The sequence below is a fragment of the Emys orbicularis genome, chromosome 11 (assembly GCF_028017835.1).
Source record: "Emys orbicularis isolate rEmyOrb1 chromosome 11, rEmyOrb1.hap1, whole genome shotgun sequence".
NCBI lineage: Eukaryota > Metazoa > Chordata > Testudines > Emydidae > Emys > Emys orbicularis.
This window is the reverse complement of record NC_088693.1, coordinates 48,120,165-48,147,841: the sequence shown is the minus strand read 5'-3', so window position 1 is coordinate 48,147,841 and position 27,677 is coordinate 48,120,165. Positions and strand designations below refer to the sequence as shown.

General features: G+C 39.8%; 1 protein-coding gene across 1 annotated transcript in view; it reads right to left on the bottom strand.

Annotated features, from left to right (window-relative positions):
• ZNF804A (zinc finger protein 804A) overlaps window positions 1-27,677 on the bottom strand; it is a 228,522-nt gene that overhangs the window by 36,176 nt on the left and 164,669 nt on the right. Inside the window, exon 2 of the mRNA XM_065413818.1 lies at window positions 24,474-24,617. Coding sequence (XP_065269890.1) covers window positions 24,474-24,617 — 144 coding nt within the window. The remainder of the gene's footprint in view (window positions 1-24,473; window positions 24,618-27,677) is intronic.

The window sequence follows — 27,677 nt, the reverse complement described above, 5'->3', positions numbered from 1 at the left end:
CACCCTAACCTCACTTCATTCTTAAATGCAGAGGACAGTTTCTAAGGTACATAATGTAATTTCCCTGCCCACAAAAGCAACGATGCCTGTATAAGAAACTAATTTCCTGTTCTAAATACAAATTTCTCCCATAAAAAGGTGAGGTACACATTAAAAAGAAACCATAAAGCAACATCTACCACACTATACTCCTAAATATAAGCTGTTCATATGTCCAAATCTTTGAAAATAGACAGAGAAGCACATAAAAAGCTATCCACATGACACATAAATAAGTACTGAAATTAACCAGGTGGACTTACTCTGTAATTCAACTGTACAGAAGATGGATTTAAAATGTCTACACTCAACACAATAGCCTGAAGACATCCATGGTTAAAATACTACACCATAAAGCAGAAAATAAGAACAACAACAAATATCTCACCACTTCATTAATCAAAATTGTTACTTATTTGGGGGTTGGGGGGAAAGTGCTTTAAGCCCCCTCTCCCTACCATTCTATAGGACACATATGGAAACAAACAAAAATACTAGCTAGCCCTGAAATAATGTCTTCAAACCATGGCAGCAAAAACCTTGTTCAAGCTTCTCAAACACCACAAAAATAATCCATCTCCCAACAAGAACCCTGTGCAAATGCAACGCTTGGCATTTTCAGACACTTAAACAAGCCTTACTACAGCACTCTGTCATTAATATATTTTGTATGTGGTTCCTCATACACGTGATTTACACTATTAAACTGAAACAGCTACCTCTCTTGCCATATAATTTGGCAGTAGAGCTCTTCAGCTCATCTTTTAATCATATTAGCCGTGTTCCTCTGACTCCCACTCTTCCTTTCTCAGCTACGCAGTTTTTCAATAGTCTTATTGTGAAAACATCCATAAAGGAGAAAAGAATAAAACAAATTAGGAGCCATATAAACTCCACATGAACCAATTCATGAAGTCTCCTCAAATTTCCTCTATTGTAGGTGTGCGTTGTTCCTCTCTTCTCCCCATGCCCTATCACATGGAAGCCTTTAGATTTCAAAGAGCTGTTCCAAGGTACCCTGCCTTCACACAGCCACCCATGATGTAGTCTGTGAATACAACTCCTGAAGAAGCCCATGGTGTTGGGGGATCACTCATCTGCTGCCCCAGGACTTCTGGTGCACTTAATATATGAGGGTACAGTGAATTATATTGTTGTGCTCTGCAAGTGGGGGTGGGAGGAGAATCTATCAGACCTGCCACCCCTTGCCTCATCCCTATCTCTAGAATTCTAACATTACAGAACTACTATTGAGGATTCATAGGGTTAGGCAAAAGGAGGGAGCATGCAACACAAGTGACATTTTCTTCTTCTGCAGCTCCTGGCCAGGTTCTTGGGCTTGAGCTCCCCCTGTTTGTGGAAGCAGAGAAAAGTGTGTAGTCCTTTGCTGAAGTTTTTCACCCTTTCATCCATTTTTTTTTCATCATAACTCCTACTCATTGCACTGCTTCCTTGGCCTGGGGCATAGTGATCCTTCCACTCCGGCTGTTCAGAATGTTTCTGGACTTAACAGAGAGAAGAAATGTGTACTACAAGAAAGACTCCCTTTGAAATATGTCAATTGTTCCACAAATTCCTCCTTCTGTCCGTCCGTCCTCCCCCCCCCACACACACACACTCCTCCTAGAAGGATATTCCACTTATAGTACAAAACACATATCGTGACAAAGAGCCATATGTTCCCCTTTGTAGGAAACATATGGCAAGAGCTAAAACCCATAAAAATCCACTATAAAAATAGGCTGCACAAACAAGTGAATGTGTGCCACACAACCTGTAGCAGGTAGTTACTGTGACAGGGCATCTCTAACTATGGCTGTGTCTACACTGCACACCACTAGTGGTGGTATGTAGGTTATGCGTAGCTACACGCTGCAGTGAGAAGCAGGCTGCATGCCCACACCGCAGTTTGTAGCTCCCTGCTGCTTGCTCCCTTCCAGAGCCTTTCTCCACTGCCAGAGTATTTCCTGGCGGCAGAGAAAGACTCCAGCAGCAGGGAGGCAGCTAAAAATAGCAGTGTAGATGGGAGAGGCACTGCTTGAGCATGTAGAGAGCCAGGTAGGGTACATACCCTAAAGAGTTCAGTGTGTCTTTGCTTCGCTAAGCATGTCTCACCATCTACACTGCTATTTATATCTGTGGCAGGGGTGTGTGAAGTGTGTGTACTTACACACTGTAAGGAATGTGCAGTGTACATGTACCCTAAGTGAAAGCATGCTGTAGTGGGCTTAATATAGGATGGAGAGTCAGGACATCCATGTTCCCTTCCTGGTTCTGCCACAGACTTAATGTGTGACCTTGGGCGTTTAACAATCTCTCTATGCTTCAGACTCTTTACTTGTAAAATGGAGTTAATTCACCACTAATATTAAATAACATTGATTTTTAGTCTGCTTTTTGTATCTTTGGGGGAAGAAGCTCCATGCTCCCAATTTGTGGGTGATCATTCATGTTTGAATTTCACTTTATATAGTTAAGTGTAGCTGCATAAATATACAGACATCACAGTTGTCAGCAGGGATTGAACACATAATCTTCAGCCTCAAAGCCATAGGCCTCTACCACTTGAACTAAGGGAGAATTATTCATAACTTCATTATTCAACCAACTTTTCAAACTTAGTTATAGACAAACACTCCAATGATTATAATTTATATAGTGAGTTTTACATTTCAATGTTCAGCCAGGACACATTCTGCTAAGATGTGATTCTTCACTTGATTCCATGCAGGGAAATGCATACACTTATGCAGAGTCCCATTGACTTTAATGGGGCTCTACATTTATACACTAGTACTCTGATATGCAACATAGTGAAGGATCAGGGGCTTAAATACTATGTTTTGCTAACAGTTGACACTGGTGTTATTGAGCGTCTTAAAGTAGCTGAATTAAAGGACATCTTTTGATGTAGTGTCACTAGGCGATAAGCTTATATAGAACCTACTGTATTTAGTTCTACTGAATTATATATGGAGATATACCTATCTCATAGAACTGGTAGGGACCCTGAAAGGTCATCAAGTCCAGCCTCCTGCCTTCACTAGCAGGACCAAGTACTGATTTTTGCCCCAGATCCCTAAGTGGTCCCCTCAAGGATTGAACTTACAACCCTGGGTTTAGCAGGCCATATATAATTCAGTAGAACTAAATACAGTAAGTTCTATATAAGCTTATCGCCTAGTGACACTACATCAAAAGATGTCCTTTAATTCAGCTACTTTAAGATTGCGGGAAGTTGTTTTCTCTATGGAATTTCCAATCTGTACTGACTTCCAGTCCTTTGCTGTTCAATAAAGTGCTGTAATGGATAGAATCCTATCCTGTACCAATATTCTAAATAGGGGGAGGAGGGCTGGGAACTTATTTGTTATTTTTCTACCCCAAAAGTTGAAGGTGTTATTGATACCTTTGGGTGAATGCTTAAAATGGAGATGAAGAAAAATTACTTTCTGTACTTGTACTCTTCACGTTCAAAAAACTCATATCCTCTACCATGCAGAAAATAGCACATGTGCAGAACAGTCATCCTTAACTGTTTTCAAAATGCACTCTACCTCTGATTTTCAGTGCTTTTTGAGAAAGCTACCAATACTTTATTGTTTAGCTTGTCTAGCAAATACAAACATTTGCTTAACAATTTCAAGTGCCATTTAATAGCTGAAAAGAAAGAAAGCTGATATAAAAATCTAGGTTTAGATGCATCACTGTTCCCCTGCTGCACTGAATGGCTTATTGACTAAAATTCAATGCCTGGTGCATCATGTGTATTTAAGTGTGTGTAACACAGACATGAGGTAGGTCTATTTTCCATAACTCTGCCCAGTTAAGGATTGCAACTCTCAGCATTTTTCACTATTGAAAGTAGAAGCTGCATAATTATGATTTCATCTAATATTTTCCATAAGAGCAATATTTCAGATGAGATTGTCCATAGCAGTTTTATGTCCTTTAAATAACTGTTGAAGTGTCAGTTGTTCTGGTTAGACAACCTTTGCAGTTTGAGGATCATCTGTTCTGCCGAATGCCTAGGTGTTGCTTGCTGGTAACACTGTCAGTCAACTCACAGGAAGAAATAGTTCTGCAAGCTAGAGTAGTTGTAATGACAAAAGAGAAATGTGATGATGAAGGTGGAGTAAACTTCAGAAATGTGTCCTTTTGCCGTGCTGCTAAACATTTTAGCCATGTAATTTGGCATTTCAGAGACAGTGTTGGATGACAGATTCAGTGATATAAAAGCACTGATGTTCCTAAACAAGCAGACACGTTAGAACAGTTAATACTTCTGTAAAAAAAAACAGATGTTATGGAACAAATCAGGTCTCCTTACCCAGAAAACACATCACAATGATGATTTGAACTCTATCTTCTGCTTGTGGCAATATCACTAAATATAAGTAATGTTCTTTGAGATTCCTGCTGACACTTAATATACCAGCTGGTGTCCTACATTGAGAACTTCTGCAACTTGCATCCAGATCTTTCAGTCTAGTACCAGTGATGGCACTGTGGTTTTTACTTCCACTATAAACAAATTACACAGTGTAGAATACATGGTAATAGACGGTTTCTGCCTCTCCTGTTCACAATCTCCCCTCCCATCTTACAGGCAGTCAATTGACATCACTGTAGCAACCCTTGCTTCCATGAAAAGTAATATTAGGCAAATATTTAATGTATTCAGTTTCTATTACTGTGATTTAATGGCTGGAAACAAAGGGGAGTCCATAGACTACCAGAAAATAAATGTCCAATGCTTCTCAGGGGACCTAGACACCATGGTGTGAGAAAGGCTATTATAAATATAGTATAAATAATATAGGTTCGTATTCATTTAAAGGACTTGATACTGCATTTGTACAATTTAACTATATGTTGTTCTTTCACAATGACTCTCTGAATGTGATTGCAGGGGAAGTGACTTCAGCTACCTCAGTCTCAACATCATGCTCAAGCACATTAAGAGCTTTCAGCCATTCTTTTAGTACTAGCAAAATTTTGATTTGTAGAAGAGGCTGGAGTCATACAGTACAAGTAGAATATAATACTCAAAGCCCCTTGTACTGTGCAATACAGTAGATCTAAATTATATGACAAGGCCACTGGAATTGTATGACCAGGCCTATCATGGTGAAGAACACTACACCATCAGCTGCATGCTGCCACAACTCCCTCCCTTTCAGAGATGACCTACAACAGCCTTGCCTGCTGTCCTAAATTAACCCCCATACAGCTGTTACAATTTAGCTCTATCTCCCTTCCCTCCCTGAGGGGCTTACTGCATCTTCTGGAAGGGAGCAAGGACTCCTCAGAGTCAAGTCTGGGGAGTTGTGGGAGATGTGGATTGTGGCTAGGGAGCTGCTGGAGTTAAAAATGGGCAGGGGGAAGGGTTATAGACACTTGTCCTTCAGAGCTCCTGAACTGAGGGGACATTTTGGAATACTGCAGGGCAGGGACATCCCAATCTGCAGAACTTCTAAGGTGCACAGCAGGGGCAGTCATGGCAGGTGCCCCTACTATCTTGTAGTGGAACTCTCAAGACATGCAGGAGGGATTCTCTCTTCTGCCCACCATAGGAGGTTAGCAGCTGGAGAAAGCACCTGTCTAGCAGTGCTCTCAACGTCGGTCAGAAAAAGAAAAGAGAAGGTCAGGCACCTTCTCCAAAAGCCTCCCCCCTGCTGCCTGCATTTTCTTTGGCTTCCTTAGCCATTGTGTGGCCCCCTCTCCATCATCCCACAAGGTCTCTGGGTCTGCCATTTCTGCAGCACAGATAGGGACAGCTATTCACACAACCACATTATTTCAGATTATACACCAGGGACCATATTGGAAAAAATAGCATTACTGTCCTAAATTCCATCTACAAACCAAATTGAAACATGAAAACGAGTCACAGTAGATTTTTATGCTCATCCCTCCATATTCTTACATGCTTTGATCAGCATGAAATAGTTAATAATATTGACACTTAAACTGCTGCTGTTATATTCCAGAAGTATCAACCCCTTGAAATGGAGAGATAATTCAGATGTCTCTCATGGATGTTGTTTCAAGCTCACTGCAGACTCAAGAAGAAAGAACTGCATTGGATATGCTTGTGTCACATTTTAAAGTTATCTTTGCCATTACATCTGCTAAAGATTTTTTTTTTTAATGAACGGTTAGATTCTGGAGCACAAGATCACAGCTTCCAGAAAAAGTACCACTTTACCAACCCACTGCAAGCTGTCCTAAATATTCTCCTGCTTGACTGGTTTTTAACATTGTAAAACATGAAATTAAGACAATGCATTTATTTTGCATTCTACTCATCTCAGGCTGATTAGTGCAATTTTATTTTCACACCATTCAGTCTTAGACATAACCACAATCCCAAAATAAGTGATTTTATATGACAGTGAAAATAATGCTGCTTTTCAGTGCAAAAATAAAACTTTCCACTTACACACATCAAAGAATTTTATGTAACTTTGGGGGGGGATATAGCATTTACTTCACCACCTCTCTCCTAGTGCTTCAACACATCTCCTATAGAAAAGCACATGGAAACCCAGATTTCAGTCACTGAGGATTTTCAGCAAGGATTGCAGAGGATCAACCTCCCCAAAATCAAGTAAAAAACCCCCAAAATAATAAACTTAATTCTGAAGTACCAACTTTATAAAACCTTATAATGATAGAAAAACATAATAGCTTAACTTCTACTATATAGCAAGGCTATTTCATAATCCATATACAGTTATGCATAAATATAAAGAAAAAAAAATCCCTAAACAGGTTAGTTCCTAAAGAAACACAGTGAAAAGTAACTCGGTTCCAAAAGCTTAGGTGGAGTTCCCCTGGGTCTCAGATAGAGTCTTTGTCCATCAATTCTACACAGTCTGCTGAGTTAACAGCTCTGCAATATCTTCCTCCCTCTTGCTTGCAGAAATCTCCAACTGGAACCCAGCTAAACTCAGTCCCCTCCTCTGCTGGAATAATTCAGTTAGCTAGTCAGTTAATAAATTAACCAACCAATCAGTATTAAGTATATAAATCACTAACCCTGTTACAAGAAAAATACAAAACTAAGAAAATATAGATGACTCTTTCTCCATCATCACATTTAAATAACAGTTGGTAAACACTACTGGTTAAGACAATTTGACCAAAATCAAATAACATTCAAGGTATACAATTAAAATGAAAGAATTAGTTTTCCCTCACAATTTCTCCTTTCTATAACTAGCCCTGCCAGGACCTCTCTGCTGGAAAGTTAACAATATCACTAATCTGAAAAATGCTTCAGAGGGAAACCAGCCTGCTTTCTGCTCTTGTGGCTGAGCCTCTCCTAACCAACACAGGTCACATGTCTTCTTGTAAAGCAGCTGTCCCGACTACTTGCCCTCAGTGGAGTCCATTAGTCCAGCTACAGGGAGCCTATTGAGCATGCCCAAGACTACCACATCCAATTCTAGAAACTTCTTGGCATGGAATGCTAATTGGGTATCTGCCTACCAACAATGACCCAGACACAACTCATTCCTCTCCCCGTTCTCCTCTCAACATATCTTAAAGAGATATCTCTCTATTAGGTGTTAGGTTACACTTACAGAATTCAGTGAAAGGTACTGGAAATAAGAGATACATCAGGGTCACTCCTTTCACCAATGAAATGTAACCACTGTTGGAGTAGAAGATGGCAGCTGTTTAAGAGTGCATGCCAGTTCTATACAACTATTTAGAACAGGAAGTGAAGAAGAACACTGTAATTAGTTGAAGCTGCAGGGGAGATTAATGTAACAGAATCTAATTACCTGACTTGGAATTTGGCCTATACACCAGAGTTAACATCCTTGTGCTTAAGAAAAATGTTATAGAACTTTAATTAGCACAATGGTTAAGGTCTTGGTTTTATGCTGCAAAGACAGCAACTCCAGCAGCACAATGCAGGGGAAAGTGCCATCTATTGAAGCATCATCTCTTCTTGTAGACAACTGATGCTAATTGGATGTCCCTTATCAGAGTTCTGAGCTGCCCCAACCCTGCTCAGCTGGTGAGAGCTGATGAGACCAGAACACAGGGTGGTACAGCTAATAGCTTTACTGTAGAATCCCATTTCTTTAATGAACTGCAAATTCACAGGCCTTAATAAATAAGAGCCTTATGCTTATGCTTGGAAACTGAAACACACGATTTAATTTTTGCTCGCTCTCTCTGCAACAGCGAGTATTGAGCTACCATTATTAATAGAAAACATACTTGTGACAGAGGACAAAATTGCGGCATGCAACCTTTGATGTAAGAATTAAACTGACAAAGCCATTATGGAAGAACAACCAGTCAAAGTACGACAGTCACAAATGCACAACTTTTAAAAGCTGAAAAGAGCTGCCAAGGTGTCAAGACAGGAGAAGAGCCAGCATAATTAGCATACTCAATAGTTCAATCTATTGGGAGGGAAAAAAGCAGAATATGTTTTTGGACAATTACAGTTTAATAAATGGAAGTGTCAGTTTCTGTATAGTTATTTCTAAAGCACCCATTAAAATGTACTAAAGGCCAAAACCTCTTAAAGTCTCTGTCATGTTAGGCAGCACACTATCATTATTTCATATTTCAAGTAATTTTATTGTCAATGATAGCAGTTATAAATGTACAAGAAAATGTTTTCCCAGCAGTACCAAACCGTTTGCTCTACTGAAATTATTTGTGCTGCTTTCTGACAATAACCCACAGGTGACCATTATTTTAATTTTGCACTATAGCCAGTGTACACTTTTTTCCAGAAGACAGACAGACAAGCAGTCAGACATACCAAACAATATCACAGAATTGCTATTTAATTCTTCACCAACAATGAAGTTCACTGCTGTGCAGTGGATCAGCAAAAGGCATATGCACCACCTAAGTTCAGCTGAAGCCCTGTTTTTGTGCTGGCCTCTGCACATGGGTGAGTTTTATCCAAGGGCCAAATCCTGCTAGCTCTGACTTCTTCACATGAGCATTAGATTGAAGTCAACAGGACCCTCTCAAGAGCCCAAACCGTCAAAGGAAACTGAACTTTTGATAGTCACATGAAATCCCACTGAAGTTCTTTTGCAGGAATGGGCCCATATGTGAGTAAAGTGAGCAGAATTTGATCCCACATTACTATAAGCTATGTCTACACAGGAAACTAGGGGTGTTTGATTCTACAGCTCATGTATACATACTCATACGAGTGCTCATCGAGCTAGCGCAAGTATAAGTAGTTGTGTAGCCATGGTAGCACTTGTAGCAGCACAGGGGCATGGCTGAGCTATACTGAGTACAAACCTGCCTGAAACCGGTGGGTATGTACTTGGTACAGCTCAGCCATGCCTCCGCTACCACTACCAGTGCCATCCTGGATCCACTGCTATTTATACTTGTGCTAGTTTGATGAGCTTGATCTATACCAGCAGTTCTCAACAAGGGGTCTGGGGCCTCCTGGGGGGTCGAAAACAGGTTTCAGGGGGTCCACCAAGCAGGGCCAGTGTTAGACTCACTGGAGCCCAGGGCAGAAAGCCAAAGCCCTGCCACCTGGGGCTGAAGCCAAAGCCTTAGCAACTTATGGCGTGGGGCCCCGCCCCCAGGCAATTGTCCTGCTTGCTACCCCCTAACACTGGCCCTGGCTTTTATATACAGAAAAACAGCTGTCGTGGCACTGGTGGGCTGTGGAGTTTTTATAGCATGTTGGGGGGCGGGCAGGGACTCAAAAAGAAAAGGCGGAGAACACCTGATCTACATGATTAGGGGAAATCACATCCCATAGCCTTACTGTACTCAAAGTGGCCTTTTCCTAGGATTTTTTACAAGAGTTCTTATACTTTTCTTACACTGTTATTGATGGTGTTCTTATTGAAACCTGAAAATTCTATTTCATTCAACACTGGTCCTTTTCTTTTTCTGTTTGGCAACTCTTTGGCCCTTCCCTCCTTACCATCTCATTCTTATGGAAGATAATTTGACATGACTTTGCCTTGCTTACTTTCTTGTTAATCGGGTCAGGTTTATCAGCAGATTCATGTTTCCTCTGCTGTTAGCTGTCTGGTTATGCAGAACCAAAGCAAAGGATACCTCATAATAAGAAGTGGCTACTTTAAAAGCAAATTCTGTAGTAACAGAGTTGTGGATGAAAATGTATCAGATAATTAGAATTTTCAGAGTAATGTCAATCAAATTATAATTGCTACCTGTTACTAAAAGTAAAAAATATTTGGAACCATCATGTTATTATTGGAGGGTTTGGTAGCACTGCCTATTATTGGTTGCCTGACACGTCTCTTTATAAGATCCTGTTTTCAGTAGCTTATAACTTTGCTAACTTTAACTGTTTGCCTGAGATTTTACATGCTGGGTGTCTACCTCAGGCTGAACTGTTTTGGAAAATTTCAGCAAAACCAAATCAGTAATTTCTGAGAATGAGGCTGGGGGGAAAACCGCATTGTTGTGCCGATAATAAACCATATTGGTGATTTTTCCTTTGAAAAGTGCTAGTGCCCTTGTGTTTTGGAACAGGACTGAAATTTGGATGTGTGGTTACCTTGTTGCCAAATTTGCCCACGTTGTAATCCTTTGAAAAATTGCAATTTGCACATGCTCAGTAGAGATTTCTTAGATTTGAGCAGATAAATTCACTGAAGATTCTGTCTGCACTGAGCTTTCTTCAGCCTGTGGATGAGCAGGACTTCCCTGCAATTGCAGCTCTGGGTTTCTCTGGGCTGTGCCAGGTGCAGTCACCTGAACTGGGAGCAGAGAGCCTGTCTTTTCTGTGCTCTGTGACCCCTCCCACACCCCACTGGGCTCAGGAAGTGTGAAGGATGAAGTTTCCTGATTCAAATGCAGAGGGGACAAGAACCTGACCTCCAGAGATCTTGGGGGAGTAGATTGGACTGGGGGAGATTGGGACTGGAGGCTGACAGGAAGGCAAGGAAAACTGGGACAGGGAGTTATACTGCGGGGTGGGGGGGGGGGGAGCCCGGGAGCCCGGGAGCCCAGGAGCCCAAGAGCAACTGGGAGTGAGAACCAGTGGGGTGAGGGAATGAAGTGAAGGAGGAGGGAAGGCAGATCTGACAAGAAGCCAGGGTGTGAGGGGAGAACTGGGAGACAGCCCTCTGAGAGGTGACACTGAGAGTCTGGATGAGAAGCCTAGGAAGGCAAATTGGGGGCTGGGAGCCCGTACTGCAGGGGGAGACAGATCAGAAGAGGAGCCAAAATGGGGTGGAATTCAGACTTTAGGAACAAGGATCAAGAGATTGGGGGTACTGGGAATGGCCGGGCAAGGAGCCTGGCAGTGGGAAAGGAAACAGACTGGGAGTTCAGAGGGAGAGAGAGGACTTGGGGCAAGGAGTCTGGGAGTAGGATGAGGAGCCTGAGAAGTGGAGATTGTGACTGGCTAGGGTTAGAAGATTGGGACTGGCACAAGGAGTCAGGGGTGAGAAAGAGACAGGACACGGATGGCAACAGATTGGAGGGGGTGGGGCACAAGAGGGTCATACTTGGGGGGAATGGGCAGAAGACTTTGTGCCCACTATAATACCCCCTTTCAGAGTATAGTAAGGAACCCAAAATTCTTGAATCTCACCACTCCTCTGCTATCAACCCACTGGCAAAGTCTTCTATTCCCTTCTAGTGCTGGCCCACACAGAGAATAAGTGTTACTCTATTAGCTCAAGAGGTGGAGGTCTGTGAGGTGGATCCAAAGGTTCCAACCCTGCTGATGATGTATATGGGTGTCAACATGATCCCACATTGATGGAATTTCTGGTAATTATTTAAAAATCTAGGAAATCACACCCTCATTAAATGTGCAGGATGAACCTGCTCTGGAGATGAATGAGGACTGTGGGATGACAGAGACTGTTGACAGTAGGACCCTGCTTCATTTGTTGCAGAAGTTGGAAGGGATGTACTAGGCAAAGAAAGGTGACGTAACTGGCACCAGATCACAAAGCAGGACTAGGATGCAGGTCAGCTGACACCCAGTCCAGTGCCCTATCTACTAGACCATGCTGCCTCCCTTGGAAGGTGTGTAGTGAATGAGGCAGAGGATTTTCAGGAGGAGGAGAAAGGATGATATCATGGTTGAGGCAGTTAAATGCTGCTCTGGTGAACTGGATTCTGTCCCTGCCTTTGCCACAGAATTCCTGTGTGATGCTAGTCAAGTCAGGTAAACCAAACTTTTCATAGGTGGTCACTAATTGTGTATACCACCTCTTCTGGGTGACTCACTTGAAACCCTGGGGTCTGCTTTGCAGAAGTGCTGGCCACTCTCAGTTGCAACTGAAGTCAATGTGAACTATGCTTTGAACATATAAAGTGTTATGTAATGCTGACTACCCTGAAAAATCAAGTCTTAGGTCTCTCAAATTGAGACCCACAATTAGCATATACTTTTAACATTATGCGCTCTGTGCCTCAGTTCCTTATTTGGGTGGTGTGAAAATACATGAATATTTGTGAAGCACTCAACATCCCAGAAAAGCCCAGGAGGAACTTAATAATTCTGACTTCAGAACAGGGGTTGAGTAGTCTGTAGTAAACAAGGCATGGGGTATACGCTGAAAGCAAAATACTGACTAGCTGCTCATTAAGTGAACACTGGCCATCCTGCGCACTGTAGAAAAAATAGTATGTGATTATGTAATTAAAGACTGTAGCATAATGCATAAGCACAAGGTAGCACAGGAAACTTAAATTTTGAGTGCTTGACTTTCCAATCTTAATGATGCTTGTAATGTAGTTTTTGCATGTGTAACACACTGTACAGACAAAGCAAACTTTTACCATTGGCTTGACTTCACTACTGTGCTAAATCAGTGCTGCTGCAATTGATGCAGCGGTGTCCGGTGAAGATGTGCTACATCGACAGAAGCGCGCTCTCCCGTCGACATAATTAATCCATCTCAATGAGAGGCAGCAGCTATGTCGGTGGAAGAGCATCTCCCATCAACATAGCATGGTTGTATATACCACATTAAGTCAATGCAAGTTATGTCAACTTAAGTGGCAGTGTAGACAAGCCCTATCTTGTTCTTCCCTCCTTTTGCCTGTGACTTTTGCTTTTTGTGCCTGGCCTTAACATTACTTATAAGCAATTTGGGAGCAGGCACTGTATCTACCCATGTGTTTGTACGCAACATAGCATAAGGAGTCACTGATCCAGACTGGGACCTCGGGGTGCTACTGCAATACATAGTTAATGATAATAGCAACAAAGAAAAGGGAATTAGGGAAAAATCTGCATCTAAGAAGAAAGTCTTGTCTTCATTTCATCACACAGAAAGGTTATAAGATTTTCAGCAGTGGGAAGAGGAAGGTGGGCTAAGTTTATAATATCAGCTTTTAATGTTAATATTTGGTAGTGTTAGCATAGCATGATGACAGGAGGAAGCTACACCAGAGCAGCTGGGCATTTAAAAGTAGCTGCATTAATCATTAATGAATTTGAATTAATATTATTTATTATTTATTATTTGTATTACAGTAATGCCCAGAGGACTCAGTCAAATCTAATTTAAGACAAGATGCAGCAAGGTGGTATAACACACCAGCAGAGGATAGAGAAGGATAACAGTGTGCAGAAGGCATGCTGGCACAGTTAGATTCAGGTTCTCTCGTTTAAAAAATATATATAAACAAACAGGAGACATTAATTATCTTAGCTGTTCTATGCCTAACTATTATTAGTTGTCAGTTTACCCTACGTGGTACAGTAGAAGTGAATCTGGAGGAGGTATTTGAAGGGTTTCTGCTTTACAGATTAGTTCAGGGAGAGTGCTTGTCAAATGTGCATCATGGAAGAAAGCACAGTGGTGATCATGGGAGAAATTGACAATTGGGTAATAAAATATTGCATTACTGGCAGAGAGGAATCAGAGAGACAATAAAATATGAGTAAACAATTCGGGAGGGGCTAAGTTATGAAAGGCTTTGAAGGTAAGGTAAAGAACTTGTATTTAATACTGTGACAAAGGGTGTGGGGACTGGCATGATTATAGTAATGGAAGTAAAATATGATAGCAGAAGTGATTTAAATGGACCCGAGAGACATGTGAATGTCAGGAAGGGCAGCAAAGAAAGGGTTGCTGTAGTTAAGACAGAAAATGCTAATAGCCAGGGCAGAAGTATGAGGTTGAAACTTTCATATTCAAGAAAGTTTGTAAGTAAACAGACAATTTCTACCTCTTCAGAAAATTAAAGGCTGCTGAGTGAAATGTGAAACATTGGTATGTAGGTTTAATATTCTACTTGCATTCACTCTGATTCCAGTAGAACTAAATATTCTATATACTTTTCCAGTATGGCCTGTTTGTTCTAAACACACCTCATCACAGTCAATAATCCAGTTAGGAAAACAGTATATATTAGAGAGGAACAAATCTTCATGGGCTAGGAAATGTATTAAAAATGATATACAATATCTTTCCAAAAATTTATAATTACTAAAAAAATGCATTGTTATGGCTTGTTTGGTAATGAGAAAATAAAAGTGGCTAGAATTGCAAGAAAATTGCAGGTGTAGTATTATACTTCACTCAGTAATATCCCAGTCTAAACTGACAGATTGAAGTCCTTTATTTAAGGGGTCTAAATCCCTGGGACAGCTGGTACCAAATGGCAAATCATTACTTGACATGTACCTTATGAGTAATATGAGTACTGAAAGGAAACTAAATTACAACTCTTGCTGTTTCAGAAAGCATTGCATGAGTTCTCCCCCTAAATACACAGAAAATAAAGTATGTTAATAACTAATACAAACGGATTTACTTCTTTTTACAAGTATTTGTAATAAAGCAGTGCAAGATCAGTCATTTACAAATGTTCGATGCCAGCATGTTATTAAAGGAGAACCAGCAGAACAAAACATTTTTTTTTATAATTGGTTTTGTGCTTTTTTGCCTGTGTGATATATAAAGAAGATCTGAAATACATTGTATGTATCTAGATTGATCAATCAATATTAGTCCATTCTATGGGTGGATTCTAATAATTACAAAGAGGGAAAATATTACCATCACTTTTCACAGTCCTTTTAGAGCTGATACAATTTAGAATTTTGGCTGTAAAGCAGAAGAGTCAATTGCTAAATGTAATGATATTTCCTTTCTTTTTCATGTGATTTGCAAAACCAACAGACCAAATTCAATCCTGGTGTAAATCCAGTGTAGCCCCTTCCCCCTGCAGCATTCCAGGTCTCATATTTGCACTTAGATTTCAGCAGCACTTCAGAAGGGGCATGTCAGGACCTGGGTGTTACTATGTCTCCACCCCTGCACAGGGGCAGATGAGAGTAGAGTAGTAGTGCTGTGGAGAGTGCTGCCCATATCAATTTTTAAATGTAAGAAGTGTATTTCCTTCAGCACCCAGGAAGCATTATGTCCTATACGGCATTAAAAGTGCAACTTGCTGCATTACTTTGTCTCTTAAAAGACATAATTTAGACTTTAATTTTATTTATAGAGCAACTACTATGCACCGGGGAGGCAAGGCCAATTTCCAAAAAAAGTCATGTCTGTTAGCCTAGTATCTCTAAAATAAACTCATACTTGGAATTCTCTTTCTGCCTTTGTGCTCTGGTCACAGCCTTACATTTTAGCAGAATGTGATCTTGATTTCTGTGCCTCACCTTCTTCATGGTCCAGTGCTGTACTGTCGTTTGGCAATCTTGCTTTTCTCCCGGGAACAGCAATATCAGCATTTTTTAAATGGAGTGGAAGGAAGAAATAACAGAGTTCTACTGGAACATTTCTGTCCCTCTCAAACATTACAAATCAGACACTGTGTAGTGGAAGTACATAATGAACATGCCCAAACTTGATAATTCTCCTTATAATTGTAACTACTGATGATAATACATAAAAAGCTATATTTAAAAATCATAACAACCATAACAACTTAGAAAATAGATGTAATATAATTGGTTTTATGCTTTTTTGCCTGTTGATATATAAAGAAGACATGAAATAAATGTATATATATATATAAAAATAGTGGCTGCCATTTGAATTTAACATTACCATGGGCAGTAAAGAAAAACAGCTCCTTCTGCAGAAAAAATATATAGAAAAAAAATGCCAAAGTGATTTTCAGCAGTGAGAGAGAGCTACCTATGGTTCAATTTAAATAAAAGCTTTTAAATCCCAGTCCATGTTTAATTAACATTCAAGAGAGTCAAGATTGCCTGCACATCAGGAGACACAGAAATGAGAAATATCACTGTGCTCTAATGTGATTAGCAAACCGAAAGAAGCAATATAAATTTGCTCCCTATCTGGAAACTAGTTTTCTGCTTGTTTGATTGCAGGAACTCAAGGGAAGTGGTGGAAGCCCCATCACTTAAGTAATTTAAAACTAGAGAAGATGAAGTGCACCAGAATAAGCTGCAGCGAAGTATTTTGCATTGGCAGGAAATGGACAGGACAGGATGATGCCGAAGATATTTTCCATCCCTGATTTCTGTAAGCCAAATTCTACCAAGGACAGGAGCTATATTATTTCCATGTAGGAAAATGGAAAAATTGGTGTTTCCACTCCATTTTTGTGGTTTCTGCCTGATAATTCCACTGGGAAATAGGGTTTTTCCCCGCCTGCTGCAGAAGGGGCAGGGACTTTGGCACTGAAATTCTCATTTCTTAGAGAATCTACTGGGCCAAGAGCCATTCGTGCAGAAGCTATGTGCCGCTGATCAGGTTCATGGCCCACAGAGTCTTCGACAGCAGCCCAACTCTTGCCATATCTTCTGATTCCACTCCTCCTTTTTAAGCAGGTTTCAGGGTTCATTAGTGACCCAGCAAAAGCTAATGCTGAATCAGTCAGAATTCAAGTGCATTGGAATTTTCTGTGTCTTTAAGAGAATGACACTGCAGACAATGGCCTTCCTCAGGCTCTGCCTCCAGTCTGCTCCCTCACCGAGTTATAGGAGACCTGAATCTCCACAAAGCACTCACAGGGTGAAGGTAAAGCAGGATGTATGTACCAGAACCAGGAGGAGCAAGATATAAAAATGAAGTGAAAGAAGTTCAACATCCTCACTTTATAAAAAAGTTGGCCAAATGGAACCCCACCTTTATGGGGCTACCAAACTCTGGTCCGCTATATTGTGTCTATAACCTTGGATTTGTTTTGTATGTGGAAGAGTTCTTGGGAGTCTTTTGAAGCTTTTAAGATTTCACTTTGAACAGGGCTCAGTTCCAGTATGCTGCTATAATACAGGACAACATTTTAAAAGCCAAGTGTTCCAAGATGGTGTGAGTAATAGCTAGTCAGTATTTTGTGGCAATGACAACACTCTCAAGACAGTTTGCTGCCTTAGCCTGATCCTATGTCAGTAATGTGAATGTGACGTATTTTGAATAGACAGACATGAAAAAAGTAATATAAAATATTGTTGGTCTTCAGCCAAGAAGTGGTTGATTTTAGGGCTTTGCAGCAGGTCAGTTTCCATTGTTAGAAATTTATGCTATGGAAGCTAGTCTAGTGTATGTTTATTTACACTACATACATGTTCTTATCTATACGATGTACATAAATTCCATTATTCTTAATCCAAGATTAACTCAACTGTACACAGCCCCAGAGACTCAGCCCCATTACCTGGAGCTGCCTTTGTCACTGTCCCTCTAGATCTCAAATTTCCCTCCCCATTGACATAGGACCTTTGTCCATGTCTATCATCCTTTAGTCAGGACCCAGAAGAGCAGCAGCAAATTCACGATCAGCAGATTGATTGCAATGCTCTATTCATGCTCAGTAGATTCATTACAATACATTTTATGGAGGTTTGTTTTATCACCCCTAAATATACTGGGAGGTTGTTTTGTTTTTAATCTTGTGCAGCAAAGGTAACAGAATTTTTTTTTATCAAATTCAAAGCAAAATTCCTATTTCTGATACGTTCCCTCTGTCATTTTGAGGTTACAGGGATTAAAAAGCAGTGAGGTATCATAACAGAAAGATCAGGTTCCAACACACCACTGCTTGTGGCTCTTTTCCCCCCCAAATACTGTCTCTGCTGACAACCACACATCCATTTGCATTTTCTGATGTATAATAGATATAGTCTGAGCTACAAGTAATTCTCTTGCATAGATCTTGATGGGAAATTTCCCTTCGGAAAGCCTGCAAGGTCACAATAGCTCTGGTTAACTTACTTAGAATAGGGGAATACCTTTAATCTCATATGTATCCTTAATGGATATGCATCCTGTGACAGACACTTTGTTCATCACAATCTTTGTTGAAAAGTTTAGTTTTTTTGGTTTTTGTTTTTGTTTTTTTTAAAGAAACCTTTGGTTATGGAAAAGTGGAGACACACAGCATGTTTTGTTTCAAGTGAAGAGTTAATGCGGGCTGTGCTGTTCGTTATCCCTTTCAAACAACATAGTTTCTTCTCAAAACAATGATGTTTGGATGTTGTGAAAGGAAGTTGGCAGAGGAAAGAATGATGGAAGTTGGCACAGGAAAGAATCCACTATGATGTATGAGGATATTATTTATTTTCACAAAGAGAGAAAATATCCACACATCTTGATTTAAAAAAAAAAAAAAAAAAAAAGCTTAAAAGATGACTGCAAGGGTTTGGTGGTTTTTTGTTTTTACATTGTCTAAGGAATTAGACAATTGACAGCATAGATTTACAGTGGTCAGCATGTTAACATTCACCACTGTATAATCGGCTGCTCTACATTGTTTCCTATATAGGTGCACATAAACTTAAGTTTAAAATGTCTTGAGGGGGTCATCTGAAACCTTAGTAAAATTGGGGTTTTGTAAAACTGATCTCATTTTCACCCTTCTTCTTCACTTGTTATGTGTTAGTTCAGAAGTAATTTGTGATGTTATAAACACCCAAATACGAGCAAAGACTCCTTTCCGAATGGCTACATTACAGGTATTCTCTATAATCAGAATGCAGTATCTCAGAAGGCCAGTGCAGAGAAGATAATGTGGGTTGAGAGGAAGGGAGAAGCCACAGGATCCATGGTTATGCAGATCTAGTGGCAACAAAACTTCACACACGTGGAGTGGGGTGCAATACCTGCTACTGCAGCCCACAAGCATTTCTCACCTTACAACTCCTGCGTAGGTCCTTGCACACAACTAGTTTAATTCTATAAGGAGGGGTGATCTTCATCCAGTGAGCCATATGTTGAGGAATGGCCTCTTTAACGGGACCATTTTGTGCCTGAGTTGCACTCATATGACTGTAATCTAGCTGCATGATTAAACTCTCTTTGGCATTAGCTCTGTTATTTTACTTTTCATCCACATCTTGGTGGGTTTTTTTTTTTAATTTGTTTTGTTTTGTCCTGATACTGAAAGAGCACTGAAAGATCAGATATGCTTCTGTGGTGTCAGGTGGTTAGTCAGAGGTTCCAGGACAGCGCTGCAGGCTTTCAAATTCAGAAATAAAATCACTTTGTTCTTGTGGAAACAAAAGTCCCTCAAGGAACAACTGATTCGGGAGACCTTGTGTGATCTGGCCTTCCTCACTGACATAACAAAACACTGCACTATGCTGACTCTCACGGGCTGTTAGATGAAGGTCATTTATTGCCATATACTGTATATTCAGCTGCCGCTCCAACACTGAAGTGTTCTGAGGAACACCTACAGGAATTCCCATTTTTCCGTCATGTCAGAAAGTTACAGGTAACATTGCTGACAGTTGCCCAGACAGAAATACCTCCAGAGTCTTCACAATCCTCTAAAGGAATGTAATCACTATTTTCTATGTCAGAAGAGATAAGGCAGATATCCCTATAGTTGAAGCAAGTATTTTTTATAAATAGAGGATCACCTTTACTGCAGTTTTAATTGATGTGACCAAAAAAGAAAAGATTCAGTGACAAACACTGTATTCATCCTATGCTTCCTTATCAACAGAAGAGAGACAGGGTGATCCTATGGTTTGAGTAGTAGCCCAGGAGTTTGAAGAGCTGGATTCTATTACCACTTCTGCCGTGGACCTTGGACAAGCTATTTAGGCCCACACTGTCAAACAGCGAGCTAAATGATAATGCTTAGCATCCTTAGCTCTGATTTTGTCATCTCTGAATGGGAATCTGCTGCTGTTCCTTGCGCTTGGAACTGCTCGGTGTTTTGTTTTTTTTCTTTTTCAAGTCCCTGAGGCAGGGACTTTTTTCCCCCTGGACACACTTCTTGTAAGCACCCTTTACAGATGCACTGGTGAACTGTACTGATGTTACTCCCCAGGTCTTGTGGTCAAAGCTAAGAACAAGAAAACACTAAAATAAATTAGATCTTGAGGCAACAGCCTGAACCTCAAGAAAAAAACGTGCTCTGATGTCTCTCTCTCTCTCACCTGAAGAGAAAGATCCCTTACCATGATCATGAAGCCAGATATTCAGACTTGTCAAACACAAGAAATCAGGGCAGGTCTTGACAAAGCAGTAAGGCTCCCATTCAAAGAGGACAAAATTACAGGTATGTAAATAGTTTTATTATTCTCTATTCTGCTGCTACATCAGGCTATAAACTGCTGGAAAGTAGCAAGTCTTAAAGAACATCCTCCTTCAGTAATGTCTGGCTGCAACAGTTCCTGAGATGGGATAAGGATAAGGACAATCTCCTGATGGTTCACCATGAGACTACCATACCCTAGGAATGTGATGGTTTGGTGAGCTGTCACTTTGTAGCATCATTGTGCTATCACCAGTAGATCATCCAGATAGCATTAGGTCTTGATGGCACTGGGATTATAGATAGCTGCTCTGCAGTCTGTGGTATATTGGAAACTGGTTAAAAAAAATGACAAGCTACATCTTACATGTGAGAGATTTCAGGGTCCAGCTTGCAGGATAGGGGTCTCTGAAGGAAGCCATGTGATCTGGGTCAACTGAGTCAGTTCTGCAGCCAGTTTAGAATAAGGTGGGGTGAGTTGTGCCTCTCTGTTTTTAGGGAACAGCCTGCTTTATGTCTGTTTCGGGGTTCTTGTGTGTTATTCTGAAGACTGAGAAATAAAGTTGTGTTATGTAGCAACCTTTCACCAGGAGTATTTACGCCTTTATCTCACTTCTTTGTATGGATGACGAACACAACGAAGTCGATAAACTTTGTCTTGTGGGAGAGGTAATGAGAGAATAGTTAGACAAGTGGCTCCCGGATTGTTGGAGCAGAAAGAGAAGAGAGGGAGCAAGAACTGGCCTGCTGAAATGACCATTAGGTGCCTGCTGAGTGGAAGCCACCAAAAATGACATCATGAAAGCTGAGGAGGGAAAGACCTGCCTGGCAGAGCTGAACATAGGTATGGGAGTTCTTGGATTTTCCAGTTAGGCTTAATTCACCTGCTCAAGCACTGGCCCAGCTAAGGCTCTACTGTTAGAGAAGGAGAATTCCCAGGCTGTATCAACATTTGCCCCAGAATTTTCTGTCCTTGACAGATAGAAAGGAAGGTAGAGGGGAGAGGGTGGCAAAAATAAATCCAGGGGCAAAAAATCTCTGACTCTTAGCATGAAGATGGAAGATTGTGGGGGGCAAAGACAGTGCAGTTCGCCGAGTATGCCTGAAGAGGGCACTGACAGGCAGAATGTACTTGATTTAAAAATGCAAAAAGAACCTTGTCTCTTTCAAAAACTTGGGGGGGGGGGGGGATCAGAAAACTCACCATATCGAAGCCTGACCCAACAGATTGCCAAGTTAGCAATGCTATATTTAGGCTGTTGTATAAGTGGTCTGAATTTCTGACAATATCATTTGTGCTGAGCACGCACAACTTCTGACATCAAGGGGATAGTGATGCTTACCCAACTTTATAAGACAATTTGACATCAACGGATGAAAATCACGCCATAAGGGCTAAATATTCTTTATTACTATTATTTCTGCAACAATATCCTTATTTGCCAGGGTTAGTACAGAGAATTATCACTTTGTTTGGACGCACTTTGTTCTACAGATGGACTCAGACTGCAAATTTGCATCTGAATCCCTAAGAGTAAGGTATTGTATTCACAGTTGATCCAAAATGTGAAGGGGACTAGTTTCTGGTTGTTATTTGGATGCAGACAGAAATCTCATATGATCAGCTGGCCTTACAAAATATCTCCCGTTTGGGCTGAAATTTCATGAGGGCTATGCCTTCCCGTATCTAGGTATAGTGCCTAGCACATTTTGAACACCACTGCAATACAAATAAACACACAAAATATTAACCATTGAACACTAGTCTTTATTTGGCATCGCTCCTGACCTCTAGGATCCAAAACACTGTCTTCTCATCCCATCTATAACTAATAGAGAAAAGACTAAATGCTGCAGTCTTTGCTGAGTCCTCTTTGCTTTAAAAATTTGGCAGCGACTGAGAGTGCTGCTGAGTTGGCTTGTTCTGTCCCTGCTGGGGATAGCGAACTCAGTATGGTGTCAGTGACAGTTCCTATTGAGTCTCAGTCTTGCTTTTTCCCTGAACTTAGGATCAGCTCATTTTATGAAAACTGTTTAAAAAAACCTGACGAGTTAAATTTAGTATCACAGGAACATAGAAACTGCCATAAAGTTTGGCTCAATGCTCTGTCCACCTTAGAATCCTGTCTGGCAAAGGCCAATGAAGGTATAAATCCTATGAAAGAGAGAATCAGAAAATCCTGCCCTTAGAAGAAGATCTATATTCATTATTTTTGTGTCTTATCTAAAGTTCACAGGAGATTTAACCCATTTTCTTTTTATAAATTTGCTTTTTATTTAAAAAAAATCACATCTGGATAGATTACTTTTAATACTATATATTGTTCTACTGGAATGACTTGATTCATGTTGCTCATAATGAAAGAATATACATGGGATTTAAGTGGGTGACGCTAAATTCCAAAAGGGAAATTCATTGCACATAGCCAAAGATTCTACAGTTATTTTCATACATCCACCATCATTCTTTTGAGTTTCCAGGTATTCTGCACATCTGAGTTGCATAAATAAAAATGCAGAACAGTTAATTGTAACCCAATTTTTGAAATTCTGCCAACAAATGACTACAGCATGGTGTTACAAAAAACAAAATTAGTTTCTCATTTAAAGTATCTTTCTCTCCTGCCTTTAACAGGAGGCTTTTGTGAATAAGATGCTGGATCTCTGTAGGCTTCTACATAAACTCTAATTATAAACCATTTAAGGGCTGATAGAGTAATTTGTGTACTACCTAATTAAAAATGTAGTGTTTACTCCTGCTAGTGATGAGAAAGAGAGAAATGATGTGTCCCAGGAAGATGCTTTGGAGGGGAAAAAAGGCAGGGCAACTATCATTCTGGAGAATGTGGTGGTGTTAGATGATGGTGCAAGTGGCACAGAGAGGTCCATGAGAGTACAACAGAGATAAATGTTTTGTAAACTTGCAAGCAACATAGGAGACTCAGCACCATGTTTGGTGTAGTGATACCTACACTTCACTCTTTATGTACTTTCTAGCACAAGGAATCAAAGTCATCAAATAAAACTATCCAACTGAAACTACGAATAAGGAAATAATATCTAAAATATTTTTTACACCTTTCTCTGAAGCATACAGATCTGATCACTGTCAGAGACAGGATACTGAATTAGAGAGACTAATGGTCCTATCCTGTAACACAGTTCCTATGGTCCGGTGATTCCACTGCCTTGCTTCTCACTATGAATTCAGTATTCCCTGTAGCAACATAAATAATCATAGTGGCATGCAGTATTTTAGAGAAGGTTAGTACTGAAAATACAAATATGTGCATTTCAGAGTTCACACTTAGCTCATAGCTAGCTGTGAGTCAAAAACTGTGTATTCTTCTTATTTATATTTTTATCATTGATCCATTTAAAAAAAAATTACAATTCATTTGAGAAATGTAATTGGTGGTAAAAGAAAACCTAGCAATAAGTTCTCCATTCCTGTAGAATCAACTGTGATGAGAATTTCCTATCTGCATCTGTGGTAAGAACTGTTTCCCAGGGCACATTTAACTAATAGACTACAATATTTATTTATATGCCAAACTACTGAGAAACTGAGAACCACTGAATTTTACGTTCATGTTTTTCTGAGTACGTTTCATCACTCCCTGCTTCCATTCACTTTTAGAATGCTCACAGTTCCCATAGACCTGGGTATTTTCTCTCACAGTCAGGTCACCTTGGAAGTTCCCTTGTCAAAATATCTTTTAAGATTTATTTCTAAGCAAACTGCACATTTCAGTTCTCAGTTCTAGGGATTACTAACTATGGACATAGTTGAAGCCTGGATTTTCAGTCACCTCAGGGATTTGGACACCCAGTTCCTCATTAATTTTAATGAAAATTGGTGGCGAAATCCTGCCTACTGAAGTAAATGGCCAAGCTCCCATTGACTTCTGCAGGGCCAGGAGATCATCCTGGGTGTCCAAATCCCATAGGTGGCTTTGAAAATGCCACCTGGAATGACAACATATCTAGCAGATTCCTCTTACCTGTTTGTGAGCATGGTCATATGAGTTAATGTGATTGTCAAACTCCTGGTGTTTGTAGTACTGTTTGTCACAGAGTTCACAGTAGAAGTTGGCCTTAAGGTCTTCTAGGGCTTTTGCTATTGTGTTCTCCTTTTCAGCATAATCCTGAAAAACAAACAAACAAAAAAACAGCAGAACTTTAGTTGTCCCTCTGATGCTAGAAATTGGATTTGTGCTCTTCATTTTAATCATATTTGTCAACATTGATACTGCCATAACTAAAAGCATGCACATATTTACCAGGTCACACTGCACATATTTTCTGTATCAGGTGAGAGGCACACAGTTGTGCACATTCCAATTTGCTGCACAACTGAAGGCTACTCTTAGGATATCAGACAGATACAAGTCTAGAGAAGCATTTTGTTTAAAGTTCTGTCCAAAAAGGCCAAATATTTATCATGCCTAAGGTCACATTAATGTTAATGTCTGTCAAATAACCAGTGCTTAAAATGTTCAGCGTATAGTGTACCTAACCAGAACAAGCATGAAGACAAAAAAATCACTAATCTACTCTGGTTACAGGACAATTCCAATGAATGATGGTGATACAAAAAATAAAATAAAACAACCACCCTTAGAATGACCTATCTGAAAATATACACAGATAGATAAACTAAAGGATCATTTCTGTGATGGAGGTTTAATGATTTTTTCCCCTCAATTTGTTATTTGTCATCGGTAAAAAAGAAATACAGCTCTGCTTGTCATTCATATATTAACCTCTTGCAAAGAATCAGAGTTAAAAATAATCTTGTTTATTATTGGAGAATAAATTCTATAAATTCCTATTTGATGTTTTCTTTCCTAGATACATTGACTATAGTATGGCCTGTTCTTGAAGACCATAGTCAGTGTCTGATTCTGATCTCAGATCAGTTTGACATCAGGGTAACTCCATTGACTTCAGTGGTATTACTCCCAATTTGTAGCACTGTGTGTGAGATCAGAATCGGGCCCTAACATTCCAATTGATATAAACGTTAATTACTCCAAGTCCATACACTGAGGAAAGAATACATTTGTCTGGTTAATTATTTGGTGATTAGTATGAGGCTTCTTAAACCAACTTTAGTTTCTATCAGTCTGTTTCTCTCAACAACCTCCTTTTTCAAGGAGTAAAATAAGAAAAAAAACCACTATGAAAAATTATTTTATAATCATACCACCTAATATTGACCTTATCTCTGAAAAATGAATTAAAATGTTCCCTATTGTACTTATTTATTAACAATTGTAAAAGCATGTCATACAAAGTCTGTTTTTAAAATAGCTTGTATAAATTTGCAATACATTCTGGAGTTTCCTAAAATGTTCAGAAGAGGTGTTTTTTTAAAATAAATAATGGGAGTAACAATCATAGTAACTTCAGTTTTAGAGTTGCATCTTAAAATGGTACTTATTTCAATATAATTCAAAGTGGCAGAGCAGCTGGCAAACATTGTTGATTCATTCACAAGTAGCATAATCATAGCTATTTTATCATCTACTTTCATTTGTTACAATGAAATCAGATTGAGTATTTGCTATTAGGATACAGTAGATAGCACTATGGGGTTAGAGTCATGAAAAGAATAACAAAATCAGCTCAGAATTTTGTCTTGAATGGAAGCTAAATGGCTCAATGTCTCTAATGAGGAAGAGGAAATCACACATTTTTAAAAATGTTTTTTAGATTCTTATGTTTTATAAAAACTAAGTTCCATATAAAAACCAAGTGAGCTATCAGTTCCAGGAATGAAAGGTGCTACTTTATACTTAGAAATAAATGTATAATGTATGGGGGCCTAGCCTGGAAGCCCTGCAGTTACTAACGTGTTTGAAACTCTCTATTTCAAATCACTTCTAGAGTTGCTTAGTGTGGATGACTTTGGGGTTGAAGTGGGGGCAGTACAGTCAATCTCTGAGGGGATGGAATGTCTTGCAACACTCTGCAGAAACTGGTCTGGAGTTGCGGTGGTGGTCTCCAAAGAGATTAACATCCAGTCTTGCTTGATTAGGAGGGGAGGTGCAAAATTAAGGGGTGGAGAGATTTGTGAAATGAAAGCATTATTACAGCTCTAGAATGTTGTATAAGACTGTTTAGAGGGAAACGTGCAAGTACAAGAATATGCAAGACAGGAACAGTGACAAACCATGATGATGCTATTTTTCATTTCTATAACACTTCATTTGAGGATCGCAAAGCCCTTTACAAATCAAACACTGAGCCAGATTCTGTTACTCTTACACACATGGAATAGCACCTAATTTCTTTAATATCCTCATTGATGTCAATGGTACTGCTTCTGGAATAAAGTACTACTTATCATAAGAGTGAGACAATCGGGGCCACTATAACTGAAATGAAGTTTACTTTGCAATTATACTAGGCAGAGCCAATGCATCATAACAGAAATAGCAGTTCCTTGGGCCATGGTAATCATGCCACCACAACTCTTATGCAGCCGTAGTGCTTAGACTCATACCAGTCATTATACAGGGATCACTACCATTGAAATACACTATGGAATTTTAAAAAATACACAGCAATTCTACACAACAATATATAGCAAAAATAAAGATGCAACTGTGACGTTGCACTCCATATGTTTATGGAAATATGCTTATGAGTATAAATATAATGTAACTGGAATATACTTTATACAAAAGGTCTCTTGTAAGGTATCATTACAAAGCTTATAATCTACTGAGTGTGTTCATCTTATTTGTATGAATGTGTCATTCTTGTATCTGAAGCTAGAAATATTGTAACTATGCAAAGTGTGGGCCATTAATGGTAGCTTGGAATCTTGATGGCTCCCATTGACTAGGACAATTGGTTTTGAATGGCTCTGTTTACTTGCAAATCTTCCTGGGTATGTGCAGGCCAGCCCTGAAAGAATGGAGAATGAGGTCTTACAGTGACATGTGATCATGTCACCTAGTACTGGAATCCATCTTAAGCCTGGTGCTTTTCCATTTAGAAGGAGGGGTGGGGACCCAGAGAGACAAAAGATTCCTGCCTTGTGCCAAAGCTATAAAAGGGGGTGGAACAGAACAAAGGAGGCTGCCACTCATGAGAAATCCCCTAGTTACCATCTGAGCTAGAACTAACAAGGTCTGTACCAAGGGAAAGGATTGGGCCCAGACTAAAAAGGAGTCTAGTCTGTAAAAGAAACTTAT